This window comes from Lutra lutra, chromosome 11 (genome assembly GCF_902655055.1).
Source record: "Lutra lutra chromosome 11, mLutLut1.2, whole genome shotgun sequence".
Taxonomy (NCBI): domain Eukaryota; kingdom Metazoa; phylum Chordata; class Mammalia; order Carnivora; family Mustelidae; genus Lutra; species Lutra lutra.
Genome location: NC_062288.1, coordinates 98,286,109 through 98,313,762, shown reverse-complemented (window position 1 = coordinate 98,313,762; position 27,654 = coordinate 98,286,109). Strand labels below are relative to the sequence as shown.

General features: G+C 37.0%; 1 protein-coding gene across 2 annotated transcripts in view; it reads left to right on the top strand.

The window, feature by feature from the left end:
* The window catches only part of TPK1 (thiamin pyrophosphokinase 1), a 346,085-nt gene that overhangs the window by 139,718 nt on the left and 178,713 nt on the right, over nt 1-27,654 (top strand). For both annotated transcript variants that reach the window (XM_047694694.1, XM_047694695.1), the window contains exon 4: nt 1,509-1,578. In XM_047694694.1, the coding sequence (XP_047550650.1) occupies nt 1,509-1,578 (70 nt within the window). The remainder of the gene's footprint in view (nt 1-1,508; nt 1,579-27,654) is intronic.

Below are 27,654 nucleotides of genomic sequence, written 5' to 3'. Positions count from 1 at the left end.
CAAAGGCAGTTGCTTAACCAACTGAGCCACCCAGGCGCCCTGTTTTATTTCTGATAAAACATGGAACATAGAAAATAGTCTCGCATATTATGGATTAGTAGAAAACACGTTAGGGCTTTTATTTCTGCCAAAGGGCTAATTAGATATCTTTGACTATATTCTAACTGCTTTTAAACACTTAGGTATTTGGAGGTAAATAGTATAAACACTTTTAAATGTATAAGTTTGCAGAAAGGGGAAAGGGATTTCATAAGTGCCATGAATCAAAGAAATATCTCAAAAGAGTAGTGTGTTTTTTTCAAAGCTGCTGGTGCCAAGGCCTTTACTGATCTTTGTGGCTCTAGTGACTTCGGTTTTAACAGTTGTGTGGGGACCAGAGACAGGCTTCCGTTGTTTGGGGTGAAGAATCAGAATCTCAAACGTAACCGCATTCACTGTCCTTACCCAGGGTAAAAAATAAAGTTTGATCTGAAACCTTTAGGTAAAGGATATTTTAAAAAGTGAAGAAAAGGGGGAACTGATGCTAAGATACTGAACATTTCTAGGAAAATTGGAAATTAGAGAAGTAACAGCAACAACAAAATAGTAGCCCATGGAGTAAGAGAATTTCAAGGAATACTTCATCAGCAACATCATATCTTACAGTGAAGGCAGAACCTAAAAGCCCCAGTTGGAGAGACAGTCAGTCTTACTCAAATATTTTATTATTTACCAAATTTTAATTTTGTGCCACCTCCCAAAATTTTTTACAGTATTTCACACATTTTCTAAATTTTCACTTAATATTTTAAAATAAACTTACAATGTTATGTTTATGATTTGATTTGATTTTATTTTTTTAAAGATTTTATTTACTTATTTGACACAGATCACAAGTATGCAGAGAGGCAGACAGAGACAGAGGGGAGGAAGCAGGCTCCCTGCTGAGCAGAGAGCCCGATGTGGGGCTCCATCCCAGGACCCTGAGATCATGACCTGAGCTAAAGGCAGGGGCTTAACCCACTGAGCCACCCAGGCGCCCCTAAGATTTTATTTTTAAAAGAAACTTTTTATATCAAAACAAAATATGGAAACCTCTACCTGCCATAAATAGAAAACATCTGTACAAATTAATAAAGTAAGGCCATAAAGGGATATCTATGTCCTGTTTTCTCTTACTGAGCATGAGACTTGTCTTCTCTTGTAAAGAAGGAAAAACAAGCTTCAAGAGAGATTGAAGACACCCTGTATTCTCTTCCCCTTTTATTTAATAAGAGGAATTGAAAAGGCTACGAAAAGGAAAAACACTCTTGTCTTAGGTGATTCTGTCTGTCTTGATTGCTGTGTAGGATCACTTGCAGTGCAGCTATCATTGGCTAAATGTGAAAAGATATAAAGGGGAAAGTGTGAGTGTGTGTGTGTGTGTCTGATCATTTTTTAATCATCTGTTTATTATTTACGAAGTACTGCTCTAAGCTGCTTATATTGAAATGTTCTTTGGGTTTGTTTTTTTTTTTTTCTATTTAAAGCCCTTTTGAGAGCCTGTGCTGATGGAGGTGCCAACCGTTTATATGATACCATGGAAGGAGAGAGGGAAAGGTATGCTTTCTTTCAGCCTGTGTCCAAAATACCACTAACCTGATCTTCAGGTTGTTTTATTCTCTACTTGATGAATGATCAGTATTAATGTTCTTTGAAATTAACAGAAAACCACACCAAGTGAGAGTAGTGCTCAACCATGTTGTATTATTTCTTAGTTTTGAGCGGATCTCTTAGAAGAACTAGGCCAGTCATACTCTTACTTAAAAGCTTCTCATTCGGGGCGCCTGGGTGGCTCAGCGGGTTAAGCCGCTGCCTTCGGCTCAGGTCATGATCTCAGGGTCCTGGGATCGAGCCCCGCATCGGGCTCTCTGCTCGGCGGAGAGCCTGCTTCCTCCTCCCTCTCTGCCTGCTTGTGATCTCTCTCTGTCAAATAAATAAACAAATAATCTTTAAAAAAAAAAAAAAAAAAAGCTTCTCATTCTAGTCAATCAGAGAAAGACAATTATCATATAGTTTCACTCATATATAGAACATAAAAAATAGTGCAGAGGATCATAGGGGAAGGGAGGGAAAACTGAATGGGAAGAAATCAGAGAGGGAGACAAACCATGAGCGACTTTTGACTCTAAGAAACAAACTGTGGGTTGATGGAGGGAGGCGGTGGGGGGATGGGGTAACTGGGTGATGGGCATTAAAGAGGGCATGTGATGTGATGAGCACTGGGTGTTATACACAACTGATGAATTACTGAACTGTACATCTGAAACTAATGATGTACTGTATGTTGGCTAATTGAATTTGAATAAAAAAACTATGGTAAAGAAAAAACAAAAAAAACCCTCACTCTACTACTTCAAAAGTCTCATTAAGTAGCTTTATCAAATATCGATATCTGTGAGGACTTTGAACATTAAAATAAAACTCCGTTTAAATGAAAAACTGACCTCATAAACAAATGATACATGCTGTGGCAGAAGTGAGATTTTTGTAGTAGTGTTGAATAAAGCTAAGTATAATTTAACTTAGTTACTTCTGAGTTATGCACATACATATATTTTAGGAGATAAATACCTTAATCTTAATGATTTGGTATCTGTCTGTCTGGCTTTCCTGACCTTTGCATGGTGAGCTATTTTTAGATGAGAGAATACATTTGATGAAAGCAAATTTAAATCCAGCTCATTGCCAACATGTTTATAGTTCAACCTCTTGGCAAACATAAGAATTTAGAGTCTAGATATAAGTAGACTGGCTGTGAAATTTAGTTCCACTTCTATCATATGTGTTATTAAATGTACTGAAATGTTTATAGTTTGAGAAATCACCTCCTTGCTGCAAAAAAATAAAATAAAAATATTATGATTCAACATACCGCAGGTGTGAATTAAATATATGTAGTTTGAAATGATGTAAAATACATCTTTATGGCATCAGAATTTTTAACTTCGGCTTCTAATACTGGAGCTGCTGTTTGAAAGCAGCCAGTTGCTTATAGGAGGAGAACATGTTTCCTTTAAGATTGGGCATCCTAATGTCTAGAGACTGGATGAATTATCAAAGAATATGGCAATAGTGACAGCCTAGGAAACAATTTAAATTCTTAACATTTTATAATTCTTCATTTTTTAACTTTATGGATTCCTCTGACCGTATTCTTCAAGACCTGACATGGACAGCGTGTGAAAAATACTCTGAACAGTGCCTGGGGCGGGTAGTTCAGGGAAGAGCATGATGCCCATGAGGCCAAGATTATGAATTGGGTATCGCGTTTCGTGCCTGTAGCTGGCTTGCTGGCAAGGAATCTAGTATTCAGTGCTATTTCTTTAACGGTAGGTGCAGCTTGTGAACATAATTACATGAACCAGAGCTGTGAAAAGATATTAACACAGTGCTTCCAACTCTGCTGTGACCATAAGAACCATCCAAAATGCTTGTGAAAAAAATTCAGATTTATATACTGATTGTTCTTATTGGATTGGGCAGACACTAATGAGAAAGAGAACACACAACATTTTTATTCACAGTAGAAAGCAAAACAGATTACAAGGTTTGTGGAGTACCTTTTTTTTTTTAAGATTTTTTTTTTAAAGATTTTATTTATTTATTTGACAGAGAGAAATCACAAGTAAGCAGAGAGGCAGGCAGAGAGAGAGGAGGAAGCAGGCTCCCTGCTGAGCAGAAAGCCCGATGTGGGGCTCGAACCCAGGACCTGGGATCATGACCTGAGCCGAAGGCAGCAGCTTAACCCACTGAGCCACCCAGGCACCCCAAAGATTTTTAATTTATTATTTATTTGACAGTGAGAGATCACAAGCAGGCAGAGAGGCAGAGAGAGAGGAGGAAGCAGGCTCCCCACCGAGCAAAGAGCCCTATGCGGGGCTCAATCCCAGGATCCCGGGATCACGACCTGAGCCAAAGGCAGAGGCCTTAACCCACTGAGCCACCCAGGTGGCCCTATTTTTGTCCAGATTTCAAAATAACATTTCTAATATTTTTAACACATTTACATGTAATCTTATGGAAGTCTTCCAAAAGATTTACATGATTTATTGAAGAATCATTTGACTGTAGATGAAGATGTTCAATAAGAAAATGTACTTTCCATTGCTTTTCTCATTCTAATATGTTTGCAGTCATTCATACTCTGATACTTAGGAACATGGTGTCCTGGTAGATTGTCTAATAGGTATATGAGTAAACTAACTGCCTCACATGGGAATTAAATCCTTGGAGTAAATCTCATTAAATACAAACCCTAACCAGTTTCACTAATTGGATATAGGTGACTAAACATGATTCCTATTAGTTGCATTTTTTAAAAAAAGATTATTTATTTATTATTTAACAGAGATCACAAGTAGGCAGAGAGGCAGGCAGAGAGAGAGAGAGGAAGGGAAGCAGGCTCCCTGCTAAGCAAGGAGCCCAATGTGGGCATTTTTAAAAAAAGATTGTATTTATTTATTTGACAGAGGCAAAGCGGGAGAAGGAACACAGCAGGGGGAGCGGGAGAGGGAGAAGCAGGCATCCTGCAGAGCAGGGAGCCCGACGTCAGGCTCTATATCAGGGTGCTGAGATCATGACCTGACCGGAGGCAAATGCTTAACAACTCAGCCACCCAGGTGTGCCCCTTATTAGTACTGTTTTTAACAGAGAAGCCACACAATGAAAAAGGAAAAAAAAAATACAAGTTTTAAAAAGCCATGTATGGGGGCGCCTGGGTGGCTCAGTGGGTTAAAGCCTCTGCTTTCAGCTCAGGTCATGATCCCAGGGTCCTGGGATAGAGCCCCGCATCGGGCTCTCTGCTCGGCGGGGAGCCTGCTTCCCCCTCTCTCTGTCTGCCTCTCTGTCAAATAAATAAATAAAATCTTAAAAAAAAAAAAAAAGCCATGTATGATTTGTGGACCATTGTTTGGCTTGTTCATGTTTGCCTTTTTATTTAATTTCCGTATCTATAATGTAATACCTTATAATTTTGTAATAAAAGATGAATGTGTAGAGAATCGTCTCCCACTGAAGATATTTGGAATGGAAGGAAGGAAGACTGATGTAGACAGGAAGAGAGGAGCAAGAGGAGGAAGAGGGCTTTATGGAGGGATAGAGCTGAGGCAGACACCAGCAGTGACTTTACATCTGACCCTGTACCATGTACTCTATACCATCTTCATAAACATCTACTCTGGAAGTGTCCTCTATTTATCAGGCCACTGTTTCTTGTTTTATTTTGTTTTTTAAAATAAAGAAGTCCTAAGTGTTTTTTAATGCTGTCAAAATGATACATGTTGATTTGAACATATGTTAGTTGAAAGAAACAAAGTAGCAAAGTAGCAAAGAGTTACATTGAGTCTACTTATTGATTCTGCCCTTTGGAACAACAGAAAATGTGACTAATTTTTCTTGTTCAGGTCAGTATAAGTTCCCTGATGCCTACAAAATTGTGTGGGAATATTAAATACTCAACAAATACTCGTTAATAAATGAGTATTTTATTACAGTTACTCTGTTCTCTCTTCCTGTAAGGTTTTGAGTGACTTTGATTGATCCTCACACTTTGGATAAACAGATGACCTTTGCTCTGAGGATTGGCAGGTTCTGATTTGGGGGCATGCGCAGTCTGAAGGCAGTCTGAGGCAGGTTGAATACCCAGTTGGGGAAATGTAGGATGGGCACCGCCAATGACAGTTGGGTCTCCACTTTGGTTAGAAATTTGAGATTAAAGAGGAAGAGGTTTTAGGAAGACTCCATACTTTTTACTCCCATATTCATTCTTTTCTTTTCTTTTCTTTTCTTTTCTTTTCTTTTCTTTCTTTCTTTCTTTCTTTCTTTCTTTCTTTCTTTCTTTCTTTCTTTTCTTCTTTCTTCTTTCTTCTTCTTTTCTTTTTTTCAGTTGAGATAAAAAATCTGAACTTCATCAGTTTGGTCACCCAGTTTCTCCAACCTCCAACATTATTTTTAAATCATCTGAACTATCCCCACTGATTTCTGATTCCAGCCCAATATGTAGATTACATATATATTATATATATCTAATATATATATATAATTCCTGTAGATTACTACACACACACACACACACACACACACACACATATATATATATAATTCCTGGAATACAGTTGACACACAATATTAGTTTCAGGTGTGCAGCATAGTGATTCCACAACTCTATTGCCATACACCTAATTTACTGTTTTCTTAACCCCAGATGTCTTTTTTTCCTTTTCCTTTTTTTTTTTTTTTTTTAGAAATGTGGAGTACTGTGGTGGGGTATTAGATGTATCAGTACCCCTAATTCTGCGGCTTCAACCTGATACTGACAAAGTTGCATATCTATATTTTGGTACTAGTCTGTGATTAAAAACTCCTATGGTAACCTCATAATATCTGCTTCCTGCCTTCTTGAAAGTAGGTAAAATCCACCATTAGTCTGAACCAGGATGGTAAAGCACAGCCTTGTAGTCAGAATAATCACAGGATGCAGAGGGGGAGAAAAAAATACGAGTGAAGCACGTAAGATTTTCTAGGAGACTTATGGAGCAGATTTTCTTTCTTGCCCATCATCGATAGGCTTTGGAGGAACTTTGTTTTTCTAATTCTTCTTCTTTTAAAGATTTTCTTTATTTGAGAGAGAAAGTGAGAGCACAAGTTGTGGGGGAGGGCAGAGAGAGAGGGAGACTCCCTACTGAGCAGGGAACCCAGAGCCCCAGTGTGGGGCTTGATCCCAGGACCCTGAGATCATGACCTGAGCCAAAGGCAGATGTTTAATGAACTGGGCCACCCAGATGCCCCTCTTTTGTTTTTCTACTGACAATTTTGTTGGCAGTTTAGTAGATCAGCAAAGAGTAAAATGTCCACATCAAAGAATATTGAAAGATTATTATTTGTGGGTACCAGGTCAACAGTAAGGATTATGGGAGAGATAAGCACCCGGACCACCCTCCTGTCATACCTAGCGATTCCTCTTTCTGCATCTTTCACAGATATTCTAAGAGAACAGTTTCTGCTCTGGTTAGTTTCTAACCAGGGGTAGAAAAGTTGTCAGCTATGGCAGTAATTACCAACCTTTTCCACCATAGGGAGTATTAAAAACAAACATGTAGAAAAGTGCACAAATTATAATGATCTAGCTCAATGAATTTTCACAGAGGGGAACACATGAGTAAATGGTATAGAGATCAATAAATAGAATATTACCAGCATTGCAGAAGCCCTCCTCATGCTCCTTCCCATCACCATCTCCCCTCATAGCACACTGCTATCAGACCCAATACATGTTAGATTAATTCTGCCTATCTCTGGTATTTAGAAAATGGAATCATAATATATTGAATTTTGACTAAATGGACTTTTTTTGGGGATATAGAATTGATAGCTCTGTGAACCTGCAGAATGGATTAAGAAACATTGCTATAGGTCCTTATAAGGTCATGCTAAAAATGGTAGGAGGTGGAAGAAGTGATGGAATCAAGTAGAAGAGATAGGAGATGTATAGAAACCAGCAAGAATTACAAAATCCATGCCACATGAAAGTAAAATGACAGTATGGGAAAAAAGAGTTGATACCATTTTTTTTAAATACCTTTAAAGATAACGTAGACATTTGTAAACCTTACTCTATTAGAAAGTTGAGATAAACTGATCAAAAAATGAAAAGAGCCTTGGAATGAGACAGTATTTCCCAAGAATAATCCAGTGACAGTAATAAGAATGTGGCATTTAACTTATCATTCATTCATTTTTATTCATTCAAAAGCTTATTGAATAGCTTCTGTGGTTAGACATTTTGATAGTTACTGCGAATATATAAATAATTGATTCCTGCCCACAAAAAAAGACCTTAGAGTAATAGAAGGAGAAATTAGTATGCAATAGGATAGATTATAAAGCACATAATGAGAAAATTCTCATCCAATGTGATAGGTTCTGTGATAGAGGGAAGCACAGAGGATGGACAGTTAATCCCGAATTGGTGTATTAGAAACAATTCTGAGGATCCTGCTGAAGTATAAAAGGTTAGGGTCACAGAGTGGGGTATGTGGGGGGGGGGCGTGTACATGTGCACACGCATGTGCTGACTAGCAGGGAGGAGGGAAGGAAAGGTTCTGTTTGTCTCCTGGATAAAATCTAAACTCATTTCCTATCAGGGTTTGTCTTTTACTTATCATTTTAGCCAAGTTGTTTCCTCTTTTTTCCCATGCCTTCTCTCCTCACTGCTTGGGCTTCAGAAGCAACTTCAGATAGTTTATATTATTTTATTATTATGTATAAATCAGAATGCCTTATAGCTAGAAAGATCATGCCCGTTTTGTCTGAAATCACATATAGAACTCGTCCGACTTACTTTCAGAATGTCTTTTATTTATATTTATTTATATTTATTTATATTTATTTATTTATAGTAATGTCCTCATTACTATCTCAGTGAGTCTTTTGTCAGAAATGAAGATTCTTGCCTTTGAATTCATTGGTATTTTGAATGTAACATGAATATCAGTGCTACTTGTGAGTGTTTTTTGTCATTTAAAGGATGCAGAGACTTTGAAACTCATCTGAGAAATAACTGTGAATTTGGTATCATTAGTGTATGGGGACTTGAAATGGGGAGAGTAGGTGTGTTTTGGTTAGTTTTCTCAGAATAGTTGAATACAGATCTGAACGGGAAAGTCCCACATATGATCATATAAACATTAAATTAGCTCAGATGTTTAAGAACTGCTTTCTGTTGAATTTAAAAGATTAGCATCCTAGAGGAGAACATAGGCAGTGACCTCTTTGACATCGGCCACAGCAACTTCTTTCAAGATCCATCTCCAAAGGCAAGAGAAACAAAAGCAAAAATGAACTTTTGGGAGTTCATCAAGATCAAAAGCTTCTGCTCAGCAAAGGAAACAGTCAACAAGACAAAGAGGCAACCCAGGGAATGGGACAGGATATTTGTAATTGACATTATAGGGGCGCCTGGGTGGCTCAGTGGGTTAAAGCCTCTACCTTTGGCTCAGGTCATGATCCCAGAGTCCTGGGATTGAGCCCTGCATCGGGCTCTCTGCTCCGCAGGGAGCCTCCTCTCTCTCTGCCTGCCTCTCTGCCTACTCTTGTGATCTGTGTCTGTCATATAAATAAATAAAAAAACTTAAAAAAACAAAAAGAAAAATGTAAATGACACTACAGATAAAGGGCTGATGATATCCAAAATCTGTAAAGAAATTCTCAAACTCAACACCCAAAAACGAAATCATCAAGTGAAAAAACGGGCAGAAGACATGAACAGACACTTCTCCAAAGAAGACATAGAAATGACTAACAGACACATGAAAAAATGTTCAATATCATTAGGCATCAGGGAGATTCAAATTAAAACCACACTAAGATACCACCTTACACCAGTTAGAATGGCCAAAATTGACAAGGTAAGAAACAAAAAATGTTGGAGAGGTTGTGGAGAGAGGGAAACCGTCTTACACTGTTGGTGGGTTGCAAGGTGGTGCAGCCCCTTTGGAAAACAGTGTGGAGGTTCTTCAAAAAGTAAAAATTGAAAAAATTAAAAATAGAGATACCCAATGACCTAGCAATTGCACTACTGGGTATTTAGCCTAAAGATGCAGATGTAGTGAAAAGAAGGGCCATGTGCACCCCAATGTTCATAGCAACAATGTTCACAATAGCCAAACTGTAGAAAGACCTCAACAGACGAATGGGTAAAGAAGATGTGGTCCATACAGTAATACAGAATATTACTCAGCCATCAGAAAGGATAAATACCCAACTTTTGCATTAACATGGACGGAACTAGAGGAGATTATGCTAAGTGAAATATGTCAAGCAGAGAAAGTCAATTATCATATGGTTTCACCTGTTTATGGAACATGAGGAGTAGCATGGAGGACATTAGGGAGAAGGAAGGGAAAAAAGAAGGGGGGAAATCAGAGGGAGAGATGAACCATGAGTGACTACGGACTCTGGGAAAAAAAACTGAGGGTTTTAAGGGGAGGAGGTGGAGGATGGGTTAGCCCAATGATGGGCATTAAGGAGGGCACGTATTGCATGGACCACTGGGTGTTATACACAATGAATCATGGGACAGTACATCAAAACCTAATGATGGGGAAAAAAAACAATGATGTACTGTATGGGGACTAACATAATTAAAAAAAAAAAAAAAAAGATTAGCATCCAGTAAGAATTCCTTGAAATCACACAGATGACCATTCATGTAAACAAGTGTTAATGAGGTAAGATGAAGGAGAACTTGTGGTGATCAAATAGGAAAGACGGATTCAGGGACGCCTGGGTGGCTCAGCTCAGGCATGATCCCAGCATCCTGGGATGGAGTCTCACATCTGGCTCCTTGCTCAGTGGGGAGCCTGCTGCTTCTGCCTCCTCTGCCTGTCACTCCCCCTGCTTGTGCTCTCTTTCTCTCTCTCTCTGACAGATAAATAAAATCTTTAAAAAAAAAAAAAAAAAGAAAAAGTAAGGATTCATTCCCAATTTCTTGTTCCAGTCAGACCATTTATTTTTTCCCAGTTTGGATTTCAGACTTCCTAACTTTATACATTCTTGCAGCTTTCTTATGAGCAGATCAATACTGCTTTTCAGAGTGATCCAGTGGGAGTCAGACTGACTGTTGTGGCTCTAAAACTCACTGTGCCCTAGCTAAGCCAACTTCAGACTATGATTTAAATAACTGAATAATGTGGGATTCTAGCTGTTACAGATAGCAGGAATTCCAAGTTGGGAACTATGAAGTGAGAAGGCATGCACAAATTTTTCAGTTAGGTCAGGATCCAAAATCTGATTCTGGATTCTATGAGACTTTGGCAAGTAATTTCACTTTCTCGGGCTGTGATTTTTCCACCTGTGGCATTTCAGGGAAAGATCGGGATCTTCTGGAGCATTCACAGGAATCATGAAGATTTTTATGAAGAATGTATTACTTGGGCTGGTTACACAAGAGTGGGATAAGCCAAGAGAGTAGAGGGTGGCCCTTCAAAGCTACGATATGATGAATTATAGGATAGTTGAATATGTGTATGAGCTAGTTTTGGACAATAGCTGTAAATATTCACTCATAGTTAATACTTTGCATGTGGTAATTGTACTACTTCCCAGCAAAGTTGTAAGTGTTGGAATGAAGGAATATAACATTTAGCTTCTCTGGTTCTTTTTTTGGTTTTGATCATCTTTGTTCAGTTATAATTTTATATGATAAAATTCATCCATTTAAGCATTCAATTCAGTAGGTTTTGTAGTAGGATACAGGCATATCCACCAGTTGTCAAGAATAGAGCGTATCTGTCATCCTGAAAAGTTCCTTCCTATCTTCTGGCATTAGTCTCCAACTCCTATACCCGGGCTTTTGAAACCTTCTAGAATGTCCTATAAATGGAGTCATTCAGCTTGTTGTCTTATGTATGTGACTTTTTTCACTTACCAAATGCTTCTGAAGATTGATCCCTGTGATTGTGTGTGTAAATAGTTTGTCGTTTTTCATTGTTGAGTGGTGTTCTGTTAATGTGGGTACACCATAGTCTTGTTTGTTCATTGAATGTGGTTGATAGACCTGATTCTTAAAAATCATCCTTTTAGTTGGAATCTGTTACCACTTTTTTTAAGTGATTCTTTGGGAGGAATGTTAGGTTAGTTCTTTTAGTCAGAGCCAAACATAATTTTCAAAGTTGTCACTCATACCCTTGAAGTGAGGTAAATAGTAGAAGAGATTCATCTATAATGCTTATATTCTACTGTATCTTAGTGAAAATCTTGCAAAAGCTTGCTCAGTACTGTTAGCTTTTTATGGAATAAGATATAAATTGGTGTCAAGGATCTGAGCAGATATTGTGATCTTAATAACCTCTAATATATATGACAATTGATTTCAGTCAACCTATGACTTATTTTCTCAATGATTGGAATTTATTTTAACTAATGTTCCTGCACTTCATGGCATAGTTAAAAAAATATATGCTTTCAGTATGCTTGAACATATATAGAAAGGAAACAAGTGTGTACTTGAGGAAATCCAAAGATCATTGGTTTACCTTGATTTCTTCTAAGCCTAGCCTTAAGAATTTTAGTCACTTGCTTCAGCAAGTTTCTATTAAAAAATACTCATGCCATCAAATTACGAGGCTCTGTAAGCATGTCAACATTATTGGGTCTTTGAATCAAAATGATGGAAGGTAAAAATGATTAGTACATTTAAAAGAAAATTTATAAGAGGAGTCTTATTATTAAAGAACCCTACACAATCAACTGTGAGGGCATATTTATCTTGAATTGTTGATTGAATTAGTTTTGTAATATATTTTAGTCTGTTGGTTATCAAATGCTATAAATCAGAGATCTCAAAGTTACCCATGCATAGCTCTGAATCATTTCGGGGAGTCCGGGGCAAATAGTGTATGCAGAGATGCTATGTTTATCAGATCATGCATGAAGTCAGAATAAATTTCAGAAGGAAATCATTTAAGCAGCTGCAGGAAGTCAGTTTACAACTAAATTTAATCAAAGGCATTGTTCTTTATGGCTATTCTATTTCATAAAGTATGTTCCTGACAAAACCCTTTTCCTTTCCTGCACTATGGATGGAGTCTTCAGAAATAAATTCCCCTCAGATGATTTTTCAGAGAAACCTGGATCATCTGTCAAATGTTTTGAGTAACACATGGCTCTTTTAATTTTGCTTTATGAAAAGAAATAAACTTGAATAGTTTTAGCAGTTAATACAATTTAAGAGCTCATGTTTCCCAAGTTTTTTGGCTAATTTTCAATATATTATTAGATGGCTGAGTTAGTAATAATTGAGAATAGTCACATAATATTGTGTATACATACGTTGTTTATTAGAAAGTTGTAGAATGGTCCCTGTCTGTTCATATCAGTTAAGTGTGTGTCACACACACCCATGCTTGCACACATACACTAGGTACTTCTGTGGAATTTTCTCATTATTAAAATTTTGGTTTTGTATTATCAGACCAATGGTAATCAGAATAACTCCAACAACAAGACAGTATGCGTTATTTGTTGGCACATCATTCTAAGACATGAAACTTGAGTCAATGGTGGGATTGCACCTGAGCCAGCCATGGCCTTCCCATTAATAGGGGTCAGAAAAATGACAGCTAGAATTCAGTTAAAGCAAGGACTAGTTAATAAATTTTGTGAGAATATATCCAAGTGGCACTTAAAACAAGATAAGCTCTGGACTTTCACTTACAGTTCTGGGTTAGAGATCTGAGAGGTGTTTGAGACTATATTCCTTGAAGACTTCAATTTTGCCTCTAGCCCGGGAAATCAAGAATATGCTGAAGAGTCTCAGAAAGGCTACATAAAATACAACGGGAAACATTTTACCACTCTGAGAAAAAAATCATTATGTGTAAATATACATATGCGCACATATTTGAATGTGTACGTGTATATATTATGTCTAATATGCTTGTGTCTGGATATTATATGATCTAGGCAATAGAAGAGAGCTTCTCCTCGGAAAGTCAGAGGAAGGGAACTTAAATGATGAGCAAGGAGACACTAGTCTGTAAATGTCCAGGTTGATAGGAACTATAATAATAATAGTAAGTCATGAATATTTGAAATGTTGACTTGCTCTCACAAATTGTAGGATTTAGAAACTGTACTTAGCACTTCTCTTGAATGACATCAGCTGTGCTTTTTGCTCGGACTGTGGGAAGAAGGTGTTTATCCCACGGGATTTAGATCTATGAGCTCTGATTTTGGCTTTGGATGTCTGGTTATGTGCATTTGTGCTGGATACCTTGCATGGGTGCCTGACACCTGGGGTGTGCTACATAAGGCAGGAGGGGCCATGGTGGGAGTGGTTGTTTAAGCATTAGTGCTCTTTAGCAATGATTATTTAAAATATTGGTGTCCTCTAAATATTGGTTTCCTACTTGGTTAATTATTTTAAAAACCATTGGCATGCCCATTGAAATGCTAAGGAGTTAGTTTTAACATCACACAGAGATACTTTCTTACAGAACACTGTATCTGATTAACTTATAAAAACCCTATTCTAAAAAAACAAACAACCCTCTTTTAAAATTCATTTAGAACATCCCTCTTTCTTCTGCTTTCTTCCAAGTATTAAAATCCCTTCAAAACTCTGCTCATGAGTTGTGTTTCCCCAGAAGTCTTTGCTGGTAAGTACCAGTTTCTGTAGACCTAAGTCAGGCTTAAGTTAAAATTTTCTAAGCAATCCTTGACTGTCGTCCAACATTATGTTGAAATTGTCTATCAGTGTTTCTAGTTAATTAAACAAAATTCCTTGTTCTTGTTTTATTTACCTTGGGAAATAACTCTAGTCCATGGGCCCAGATTTGACAAAAATTGAAAATATTTTTAATTGAGCAGTATTACTCCTTTTAGATAGTTTTCCCTGAAAATAATAATAATTTCCTCACAGGCCAATAGATGACAAATCCTGAATGAACTAGGTAAGGGGATCTGGTGGCTAAATCTCTTGCTTTAACAGGTTATGTCAGTGTCCTTCTGGAACGTTTTCCTACTCAGTGTTTCCCTTAACATTTATCCCAACACGTTAGAATCACCTCTTTGCGTGTTCCTGCCAGCCTGTCACCCAGTGACATTGCACTGTCTCTAGCCTTTTCACGCTCTTATCCCCAGTAAGTAGGTCACTATATGCTTAATACTTAGAATGATTAGATATGTTCTTCCATAAAAATTTAATGTATTCTACCTTCATAGTTTAACTATGAAAGCATATTTTTGACCCAGTAAAGTAATTCTTAGTTACTTTTATTTAAGAGCAGAATCAGAGAATATCAAAGGCTCTCCTGTTAACATTGTTAGGAACTTCTTATTTATTTTATTTATTTATTTATTTTGTATCAGTGGGGGTTCCTGGTTGTAAAGAAAAGAAAACCTCTGACCAATGTAAACAACAGTAACAAAATCAATGAAAAATATTATAATTAACAGTTCTTAATTGGGAAGACTGGAAAGTTGGGCCTGGGAAGAAATATGCCAGATGTATCTACAGTACATTTGTGTTCTAAGAACAAGTTAGGGCTTGCACTCCCCCTCTGTGAGCCGGCCACTGGGTGCTGCTGATGAATTCCCAGTGGCTTGTCTTTTCTTGTGTGAGAGTATATGACTGACCAAGCCAAGGTGGTTAAGGGAAAATCTGCCTTTGCCCTTGTTTGTAGGGGCGGCATGAGTAAATATGCGACTCCTGTTTGTTTCTGGATCGGTCTGTGCCTGCTATCAAGATTCACACCATGTTAGCTTCATGGGTAGGGACAGCCAAATGCAAATACAGTTACAAACAAAATCTTCACAAATGCCCACCCAAAACACCTTCTCTCTGGCTGCCAGTGCTTCCACCTTGTCCTTGGATCAGCTAACGGACTTCAGTAATCTTCATACTTCCCCTGCCATGGGCACCTCTCTAACTTAAAACTTACTGTGATCTAAAATGCTCCTAGCTATGACATTTTTTCCCTTCATTCTCTTAATGACGGTGAAAAAGAAGTTATGTTTACTAAACTATCATAAGTGTAAATGATAAAAATATGTCTCATGTATTCTAGGAAATTTAATAACATTCCTCACAAATTTTTGGAAAAGGGTGTAGTGAGGTACCTGGGTGGCTCAGCCAGTTAAGCATCTGACTTCTGATTTCAGCTCAGGTCATGATCTCAGGGTCATGAGATGAAGCCCCATGTGGAGCTCTACGCTGAGCACGGAGCTTGCTTAGGATTCTCCCTCTCCCTCTGCTCCTGTCCCCACTCCCACCCCCACCCCACTTGCAGGTACCAGACTCTCAAAAAAATTAAAGGAAGTAGAGTGTACACTTTCTTAGTTTTAGAAAAGCTTGCTTTTAATCATATTCTGTTTTTCTCTGAGTTTATGTTATCTATATTTTCCTAAGTATACTCCTTAAAATCCCACTCTTAAGGTTCATGATTTTGCTGTGAGGCTTGTGATATTTTTTAGATCTCTTTTGCTTTTAAAGTATCTTCCTCTCAATGAACTGTCACCAAGACAAATTTACAACACACAACATGGTTTTCTTAACTTGATCTGAATCTTTGTTACAATTAGAATATTTTTTTTCTAATTTGTACTATGTAAAAAGGTCTCATTGTTTAAAAGCATAGCTTTGCTTTAAGAATACAGTAATACAAATTACTACAAAATTCCCTTGATTTTTCTTTTTAAGAGGAAATTTGCCCAGATTTAGTTCTTACTAAAAAAATTAGAAGTTTGTAGATGGGAAAAAATGTTTTGTGACTTGAAGCGTAGTACTTAAAGAGGCAGCTGAAGCTAGAAGCTTAGAATGCAGTTTTCTTTCTACTGCTCTCATCACGTTTTTTACTTCATGCAAAATTCACTTATTTATCACTAGCGGCCTCTAGTGTGTCTTCAATTTTTTCTTGCTAGGCTGTACATTAGTGGGTTATTAGTAACTAGAGAGCAGTTCCACGTGTTAGGAGCAAGAAAAACAACTGTAGTTTCTGTCATCTTACCATTATATCAGTCAGTGAAAAGAACATTTTCACATAGGAGTGGGATCTTATGATTCTTTTAAGTTAATAGGGCTTTCATGGTGAATTTCCTCCATGTGGCAGCTTTTCACCAACATATCCTTCTGATGTGGTGGGGAGAAATGGTTGATGGTCATGAATAGCATGATGCATTCTGATGCTTTAATATGATGGGGTTGATTTAGGATATAGGTGGCAAAGGTTAACAAAACCAACGATTTTGGCCAAATCATATATAGCAAAAGTCTGAACCAAACTGTACTCGTTTGTTCAATTTTAAAGCTGTGTACAGGTAATTTTAATGAAATCATAATTACAAATAATAGCAGTAGAAAAAATCAATTCATTTAAAGGAACCAAATCTGTACTGTTTAGTATTTACCTTTTGATTATTGATTTAACTTTATATGTTCCTCTTTTTTTCTTTTTCCTTCTCTATTTTCTATCTCTCTCTCTCTCTTTTTTTTTTTTTTTTGAGACAGAGTATGTGCATGTGAGTGGGGGAGAGACAGAGAGAGAGAGAGAGAGAGAATCTTAAGGCCCAATCTCTTGATCCCTGCCTATATCATGACAGGCTGAAAACAAGTCAGACGCTTAACTGACTGAGCTATCCAGGCACCCCTGTATTTTCCTTTCTCTTAAAGGTGCATGGTTTCCTACCTTACCCACCTTTCTACACAAGTAATAACAAGTTCATCATAATGAACTTAGGGAATACAGGTAAGTACAAAGAAAAAATAAAAATAACTTGAAACCACTTAGGCTCTCAGTATTGATATTTTTACATATCTTTTTCAATTTCATATTTTGGTAAGCATGTTTCTGTCTTGCTGAGTGTATGTGTGCACATGTAATAAAATAGGGATTTTGTGCATATTTTATACCACACCTGTTTTTTTAACATTGTATTATGAACACATCATGTGTTAAATAAAAATTATGTTATATTCTTTCAGTCTTCATATATCAGAGATGTATGTTCATAATTTTTTATAACATTAATAAGTAAAACTTAGATAAGTTTTACAAGTAAAATTTTGAGTTCTTTGCACTTAAAGTAGATTCTTGGAAATTAAGATATGAGGTCAAAAGTTATGCATTAAAGAATATTTTCTCCCACTTTTCAGGCTGTTTCATTACTTTCTTAATAGTATCTTTCAAATCCTAAAAATTTTAAATTCTGATGAAGTCTGATTTAACTCTTTTGTAGCTCATGATTCTGGTGTCGTATATGAGATTCTTTGCCAAATCTGAAATCATGAGGTTTTAGCTCTGTGTTTTCTTCAAAAGTTTTATGGTTTTAGCTCTTGCGTTTAGACCTTTCAACCATTTTCATTTTTGTGAGTGTCGTGTGGAGTAGGGTTTAACTGGACTCCTCTGTGTATAGCTCTCCAGTTACTCCAGCCACGCGATGAGCACAGTTCTTGCCCCACTGAATGGCCTTGGTACCCTTGTCAAGAGCCAGTTGACCATAGACATGTATGAGTTCCTTTGGCACATGATGATTTCTGTCCCATTGATCTGTATGTCTAGTCTGGTGCCATTACCACACCATCTTGATTATTACCATGCTTTTTAGTAAGTTCTGAAGTTGAGAAGTAAGAGTCCCCCTACCTTGTTCTTCTTTATTTTTTTGCCTATTCTGAGTTTCTTACAATTAATTCCATATGAATTTTAAAATCGGTTTGTCAGGGCGCTCGTGTGGCTCAGTGGGTCAAGCATCTCCCTTTTTCACTCCAGTCATGATCCCAGGATCCTGGGATCAAGTCCCACATCATGCTCCCTGCTCAGTGGGGAGTCTGCTTCTTCCTCTACTGTCCCTCCCCCTTCTCATTCTCTCACTCACTCTCTCAAATAAATAAAATATTCAATTAAAATCATGGGGCACCAGGCTGGCTCAGTTGTTAAGTGTCTACCTGTGGCTCAGGTCATGATCCCAGGGTCCTAGGATCGAGCCCCGCATCGCGTTTCCTGCTCCATGGGAAGCCTGCTTCTCCTTCTCCCACTCCCCCTGCTTGTGTTCCTTCTCTTGCTGTGTCTCTCTCTGTCAAATAAATAAATAAATAAAATCTTTAAAAAAAAATTAAAATCAGTTTGTCAGTTTCTACAAAAAGTCAACAAATTCTGATACAGACTGTATTGAATTTCCTGATGAATTAAATCTGTTGATGGGCACTATTGCCTTACAGTGTCAGGTTTCAAAAAAAGTGCAGAAAAAGTTTAATACTTCTTTTGGACGATTGCTAGAAAGACACAAAATAATGAAACTAAGAAGAACTAGGCAATCTGAGTAGACCTCATGGCAATGGGGGGATTGAATTAGTAATTTGGAAGAAACAAACTACTTCAAAGGAAAGCCCAGGTCCAGATGGCTGCACCATTGATTTCTACAAAACATTCAAAGAATAATTAATGCCAGTTCTTCAAAGTCTTGGGAAAAATAGAAGAGGGAATGCTGCCCAGCTAATTTTCTAAGGCTCAGTGTTCCCCTAATACCAGAACTAGACCAATGATAGACTCATATATGTATTTTTTAATATGGATGCAGAAATCCTCAACAAAAAAACTAGGAAACTGAATCCAACAATGTGTAGAAAGGATTAGTCACCATGACCAAGTGTGATTTGTCTGAGGAATGAAAAGGTGGTTCAATTTCTGAAAGTCAATTAATGTTATACATCATTTTAGCAGAATAAAAAACAAAAATTATATGATTTTCTCAAGAGACACAAAATGTATTTGACAAAATCCAACACGTTTCATGATAAAATACTCAACAAACTAGGAGTAGAAGGGAATTTCTTCAAGCTAACAAAGGACATCTACAAAAAACCCAGAATTAACATCATATTTAACAGTGAAAGGCTAAGATTAAGAACATGGAAAGGATAATTTGCTTTTGTACTTCTGTGCAACATTGTTCTGTAGTTTCTGGAATGGCAGTTAGACTAGAAAAAGAAAGACATCTAAATAACAAAAGAGGTAAAGCTATCTCTATTTGCAGATAATGTGATCTTATTTATATAGAAAATCCTAAGTATACTACTAAAAATTGATTAAAACTAATAAATAGTTTCAAGGTTGCAGGAAACAAGATCAATATATAACCAACTGTATATTTATATACTTGGACCGAACAATTTAAAAATGAAATTATGAAAACAATGACATTCATAATAGCATCAAAAGAATAAAATAGGAGCATAGTCTGTTCTTTTGAATTACTTGTTTTATCAATTTCCAAGAGAGGATTTTTGAAAATTGTAATGGATTTTTTTCCATCTTGAGTATCCTGGGGCTCTTTTATTGTATACAGATTGGCTAATTGTTTCGATTAAATTATCATTTTATATTATGAAATTGCCCCTTCTTTATCTTTACCAGAATTCCTTGTTCTGAGGTCTACCTTGTCTTATAATAATATAACCACTCTGCTTTCTTACGAGTATTTCCATAGTATATTTCTTGCCATGCTTTTAGTTTAAATACATCTATATCTGTAGTTTTTTATAGACAGCACATCTTTTTCATTTAATGTTAGATCTAGGGCTTTCAGTTGGAGCATTTGGCCCATGTACATTTAATGTATTTATCAGTATGATTACATTTAAATCTAATATTTTGCTACTTCTCCCATTCTTTTTTCTTCCTTTTCCTTTTCCTTTTCCTTTTTTTTTTTTAAGATCTTTCAATCATTTTGTACTCACGCAAAATGTGGGGCTTGGGCTCATGACCCTGAGATCAGGACCTGAGCAGGGATCAAGAGTCAGACACCCAACTGACTAAGCCACAAAGTTGTTTCCCCTTTCCGTCTTTTGTACCTTTTTTTTTTTAAAATGGTTCCATTTTATGTCCACCATTGGATTATTGGCTATACCTTTGTATGGTATGTTTAATACTTTGTGTGGTTAATCTGCTGTTAATTCTCTAGTGTATTTTTCATTTCTGATAATGTATTTTTTATTTCTAATAGTTATTGTATTACTTCCATTTCTCACTTCTTTGTTCATGTTTGCTTTTAACTTCTTGAGTGTATGGAACATGTTTGTAATAGTTGTTTTAATGACCTTGTCAGCCTCTTTGTCTTTTCTGTGTCTGGTTATGGTTTTCTTCTTTGCCTGCCTGATAGTTTTTGAATGGATGCTATACATTTTTAATTTGAAGTTGTTACCAGATTTGTTATATTCCTTTAACAGTGTTGATTTTTGTTCTGAGACATGGTTGAATAACTTATGGGTGAGCTTAAAACTTTGAAACTACTCTTGAAATTTTATGTAAAACTTTCTTGTAGTAGGTCCAGTGCAACTTTTATTCTGGGACTAATTTAGTCTTACTTCTAATGTGAGACTCTATTTAGTGACCTGTTTATTACTGTCTCTGTACTCTCGATGACAGGAATGTGGATTCTACCCAGCCGTATTTTATTTTTAGGAATTGTTGTGACCATTGCTTTCTGGTGGTCCTCCCCCAACCCTGGACTTCTCATTTGTGTGTAGAAGAGTCATGTGTCCAACACTCAAGGAACTCTTTCTGGAGCTTTCTAGACCTCTCTTTCTCTCTGTAGTTCTATTTTCTTAGGTACTCTATACTATATTTCCTAGCTTTTTATCTTCCCTTAAAATTGGTGCCCTCATCTGAGGAGACCACAAGCTCTCTGAGTTTTCCCTCACTAGAAAACTGGCTAGAAACAGGCTCCAGGAAGAAAGCTGAGGCAGTAATAGGGCTCATCTCATTTGTTTCACCAAGCACCGACCTGAGCTGCCTATTTTCTGCTCTCTGGATACCATTGTTTCACATATTTTGTCTGGTTTTCTAACTGGTTAAAGTGGTTATGGGCCAATTCCCATAGCATAGACAGAAAGAGCAGTCCATGTATTTTAATTTCTTACCCACAGAATTTGTTCTGCTGTTACTGAGTTAGAACACTCAGTCACAATTAAATACTGACTTGTTTACTCACTGCCTAGAATAAAATATGCTTTTGGCAAGCTCATATGATTTTGTAATTGTGCCTCTCCTTACCACTTCTCTTTTCATTAAAAGAAATCGCAAACTGTAAAAGTGTAAGTAGAGCTTACCTAGGGATTGATAGCTTACAGTGTGGAGTAACTTTGCACTGCATTCACACTGTTCTTTGATTACCATGCAGCCCTGGTTGGACATACAAGTAGCGCAATATTTCAAATAAGGGCCAAGATTTTGGAAGAAGTGGAATTGCATCTTGTGAGGGAAGCATAGCAAGAAAATTTCTCTATACCAGGCAAGATTATCTTCAGTTCAGAAAAGAGGAGGAGGAAGAAAAGGAGGGGAGAACATTTTGAATCTGTGTGAAATCTGTGTATGTTACTTCGTATCTCTCAGACTTGGCTTTCTACCATAAAGTTAGGATGATAAAAACCTTTGGAATGGTTGTGAAAATTAAAATAAAATTTTACTAATTAATAAATGTAAAATGCGTGAACGAAATACAGACTGGCATATAGGAAGTATTCAAAAAATTATTTCCTAGAAGTCTTCATCTAGATTAAGAGACCTCAGATCTTTATCTTTTTTGTTCCTTTTTTTTCTTTTTTCTCTAATTCAATTTTTTTATAGAAAGATTTTACTTATTTATCTGACAGACAGAGATTACAAGTAGGGAGAGAGGTAGGCAGAGAGAGAGGAGGAAGCAGGCTTCCTGTTGAGTAGAGAGCTCGATACAGGGCTTGATGCCAGGACCCTGAGATCACGACCCAAGCCTAAGGCAGAGGCCCAACCCACTGAGCCACCCAGGCACCCCTAATTCCATTTTCTTTGCAAAGTTTTATGTTTTCCCTCTTATCATTTCTCTTTTCTCACTGTGTCCTTAATTTTTATTTTAACCGTGATGTGGAGATTTTGTTTGTATTTCCTTTATTATTTTTTTTTGGTTAGTTTTTTTTTCCCCTCTGGGTGTTTTAGTTATCTCTTTTAGTTTGTCTTTTATTTATTAAAATCTTAAAAAAAAAATCCCATCCTCCGAGATAATCAGCATCAACAGCTTCATCCATTCACTACCATTATATCCTTTGTGATTATACAAAAATATTTGAATATGTTTACAGGCATTTTTGTTTGTTTTTATTTTATTGTTTTAAAACACTGTTAATACCAAAACTTATGGGATGCATCAAAAGCTAAATTAAAAGAGAAGTTAAGGGGTGCCTGGGTGGCTCAGCAGGTTAAAGCCTCTGCCTTCGGCTCATGTCATGATCTCAGGGTCCTGGGATCGAGCCCCGCATCGGGCTCTCTGCTCCGGCGGGGAGTCTGCTTCCTCCTCTCTCTGCCTGCCTCTCTGCCTACTTGTGATTTCTATCTGTCAAATAAATAAATTAATTAATTAAAAAAAAAGAGAGAAGTTAATAGTAATAAACAACTATATTTAAAAAAAGATCTCGGGGCACCTGGGTGGCTCAGTGGGTTAAGCCTCTGCCTTCAGCTCAGGTCATGATCTCAGGGTCCTGGGATCAAGCCCCACATTGGGCTCTCTGCTCGGCAGGGAGCCTGCTCCCCGCCCCCCTGCCTGCCTCTCTGCCTACTTGTGATCTCTCTGTCAAATAAATAAATAAAATCTTTAAAAAAACAAAACAAAACAAAACAAAACTCAAACAACCTAACATTACACCTCAGAGAACTAGAAAAAGAACAAACTTAACCCGAAGTTAATAGAAGGAAGGAAATAAAGATTAGTGCAGAGAGAGAAAAAACAGAGTAAAAGATAGAAAAATCAATGAAAATAAGAGTTGGTTTTTTGAAAAGATAAACCAAATTGAAAATCCTTACCCAGACTAACCAGGAAAAAAAGAAAGAATAATCAAATAAAATCATAAATGAAGGAGACATTATAACCAGTGCCACAGAAATAAAAAAGATCATGAGGGACTATTATGAACAATTGTGTGCCAACAAATTGGACAACCCAAAGGGAATAAATAAATTCCTAGAAACATGCAATAAAGCATACCAAGATTGAGTCAAGGAGAAACAGAAGGCCTTGGGATGCCTTGGTGGCTCAGTGGGTTAAGCATGTTTTCGGCTCAGGTCATGATCCCAGAGTCCTGGGATTAAGCCACATATCTGGCTTTTTATTCACCAGGAGCCACCTTCTCCCTCTCTCCACCACTCCCCCTACTTGTACTCTCTTTGTCTGTCAAACAAAATCGTTAAAAAGAAAGAAAGAAAGAAAAGAAAGAAAGAAAGCCTGAACAGATCAATAACAAATAAGATTGAATCAGTAATAAAAAACAATCTAGGGGCGCCTGGGTGGCTCAGTGGGTTAAGCCTCTGCCTTCGGCTCAGGTCATGGTCTCAGGGTCCTGGGATCGAGCCCCACATCGGGCTCTCTGCTCAGCAGAGAGCCTGCTTCCCTTCCTCTCTCTCTCTGCCTGCCTCTCTGCCTACTTGTGATCTCTGTCTGTCAAATAACTAAATAAAATCTTAAAAAAACAAAAACAAAAACAAAAAAACCAATCTAACAGGAAAAGGCCAAAACAGATGCCATCACAGATGAATTTTTCTAAGTTTTTAAGGAAAAATTAATCCAATCCATCTCAATATCTCCCAGAAAATAGAAGGAATACTTTCATTGTTTTTAAAATCAAGCCAGCATTACTCTGATATAAAGCCAGAGATCTGAAAACTATGAAACAGTATCCCTGATGAAAACGTATGCAAAAATCCTCAACAAAATAGCAAAGCAAATTCAAGAGCACATTAAAAGAATCTGACACCATGACCAAGTGGCATTTATCCTTGCTATGCAAGGATGAGTCAACATATCATCAACATGATACACCATAGTAACAGAATGAAGGATAAAAATCACATTATCATCTCAATAGATGCATAGAAAGCATTTGACAAAATTCAACACCGTTTTGTGATTAAAAACTCAAATTACCTCAACACGATAAAGTCCATATATGGAAAGTCAACAGCTGACATCATTCTCAGTGGTGAAAAACTGCAAAGTTTTCCTCTAATATCTGGAAAAAGACAAGGATTCTCACTCTCATCACTAGTATTCAACATACTACTAGATACCCTAGCCAGAGCAATTATGCAAGAAAAAGAAATTAAAGGCTTCTAAGTCATAAAGGAAGTAGTAAAATTAGCTCTGTTTGCAGATGGCATGATCTTATATCTCTAAAACCCTAATGATTACACACACAATAAAAACAAAAAAAATCTGTTGGAACAAATAAATGAATTCAGCAAAATTACAGTATACAAAATCAATACACAAAAATCAGCTGCATTTCTACACAAAAACAACAAAGTCTCTGAAAAGGAAACTAGGAAAATCATTCCACTTACAAAATCATCAAAAAAGAATAAAATACTCAGGAATAAACTTAACCTAGGAAGTGAAAGACTAGTAAACTGAAAGCTGTGAAATGCTGATGATCTTATATTAACAGTTCTGATAAAAATTAATCAGGACATTTTGGAGGTGATGGGTATGTTTATGATGTAGATTGTGGTTGTAGTTTTATGGGTGTGTCTGTCCTTATCTCTAAATTTATTAGGTTGTATACAGTAATTAGGTGTACCTTGTATGTAAAACATTTTTTTTTAATCTCAAACAAGATAAGAGCATATACATTTTTCTAGAATTTGCTTTTTTTTTTCACTTAACATGGAATAGATGCTGACTGTGGGACAGTTGTCAAGTCTATGATGAAGTCAACTCATCTTAAAGCTGCCTATTTCCCTATTAGTGGACATTATATTTAACTTTCCCTGTATTATTAAATATTTAGCTTTTTCTTCTTATTGTTATTGTACAGATATTCTATGTACTATCCTTTGTAGCATAGATTCTCAAGTGGGATTGCTGTAAGCTATATTCCATTCATGATCCCAGTGGTCCGTGAGTGTGCTTGTTTTTCTTCAGGCTAGCAATACTTGCCCCTAATTTTTTTTTTTTTTTAAAGATTTTATTTATTTATCTGACAGAGAGAAATCACAAGTAGGCAGAGAGGCAGGCGGAGAGAGAGGAGGAAGCAGGCTCCCTGCCGAGCAGAGAGCCCGACGTGGGGCTCGATCCCAGGAGCCTGAGATCATGACCCGAGCCGAAGGCAGCGGCCTAACCCACCGAGCCACCCAGGCGCCCCAACTTGCCCCTAATTTTTGACATGTTCTTGTATCAGTCAGTATCCTACTATTGCTTTAATATTTATTTCCTTGACAAGTAATTAGTTACCTACCATATTTTCATGTACTCGGTGCCTTTTATATTTCTTGTGTGACTTTTCTTTGTGTGGTGTGAATAGCCTTTGACAATTTTTTCTGCTGGATTTGTTTCCTTTACTACTTTGGAGTACTATTTGTATATTAGGGATAGCAGTCTTTATGCATTATATATTCTGCATATATAAAAATATTATATTTTGACTTTATACTTTTTAATAAGCACACTGTTACATTTTTATACAGCACAATAGGATTTGTCATTGTGTGTTTTTTCTCAGAACGTCCCTTTTATCCAAAATTATACAAAAATTTAAATAACTTTTGAGACCTTTATTACATTTAGAGATGTATTTATGAAGACAGTTGAACTAATTATTTCTATATACACAGTCATTTTTCATTATTATATTTTGGATTATTACCCTCTTTTTTGCCCACCTCCCCTTATTTAAGTTGTACAGTTTTGCAGAGAATGTTAGTTCAGATCTTTGAATGATTAATTCCTCCTTTCTTTAGAGTACCATTTTTTGCCTTGTATGTGTAGCCCTACTCTCTTTCAGCAGTGTTCGAAGACATTCTCCTCCTAACCTATTCCTTTAATCAAATCCCATCTTTACTCTATAGCAAGCAGCACAAATTGTCCTCTTCTGCTTCGCCAGTACGTTTCTAAAATAAACAGTTGACCAAATTAACACTGATTACTAAAATCTGCAAGGAAGTCGTGTGGTTGTGTAGAGAACTTTCTCCATGACAAAGTCTGGCTCCATTTCATAAATGTGCATACGTGGAAGGCTGTAGACTTAGCTGTCCAACAACAAAGATTAGGCTCCCTGGGTTTGATTTTTGGCTCTAGCTCTTATTAGCCTTGTAACCTCAGGCACGTTACTTATTTCTCTAGTAATAACTTTTATTTTAGCTGAAGAGCTTAAAATCATGCTTACTGTGTGCCAGGCATTTTCTAAGTGCTTTACATGGATTAACTCTTAATCTTAAAAACCACTCTAAATTGTTTTCATTTTACATGTGAAGAAGTGAGGCTCAGAAAAGTTCAATATTTGGGGCAAGCTAGGAAGTAGTGGTGAGGCGTAATAGGAAGTTTGTAATAAGTGCTTCTTTCCCACTCTTGTCTTCCTCTGCCTTCCTTCTCCTGGCCTTTCTCTTCCCCTTTTACCATTTTCCCATCTTCTCCTCTATTCCCTCCCATCCCCTCCCCTTCAGTATTCTTCCCTTCTCCCCCTTTTCCAACCACCTTTCCCCATTCTGCCCCCTCTTCTTCTCATTTCCTCCCCATTCCCACCCATTGCCTTCTCCTCTACCTTGTTACTTTATTGTATTATTACCAGCATTTGTGTGCTCGGTGCTCACACATCATGTTTAGGCATATTTTCTAAATATATCAGCCTCCCTCTTGACTATTACATGCGATGGATCTTTAGCTCACTAATTATCTTGGCTCTTGTTGAACTTTTATTTTGTCATTAGTGAGTGGCAAGTATGGTAAGAGTTAAATGTAAAAATCAAGGGAGTCCACACCATTTATTGAGCGTTTGGAACACCTTTTAGTACCAGCCAATCAGTGCCATTAGATCGAGGATAGCAAGATGAGGTATACTGGTCTGATCGATGCCAACAGTGTACAGAAGTATGGTCAGTGGAGACAGAATTCCTTATATGTTTGGTCACTTGCTATAAACAGTCAGTCTCCAAAGAGTTGTGAAAACAATCTTCCTGCGTAAACTCTTTATAATGTAACATTGTACCTCTGTATCTATGAAGCGTCATCCCCAGTAAGTACCTCTTCAGAATGCCGGAGTACCATGGCAACCGATGCCTCCAAAATGTGAGCTGGGCTTTTAATTGCTCTGTCCAAAAACACATTTCAGGAAGTTTCCAAAAC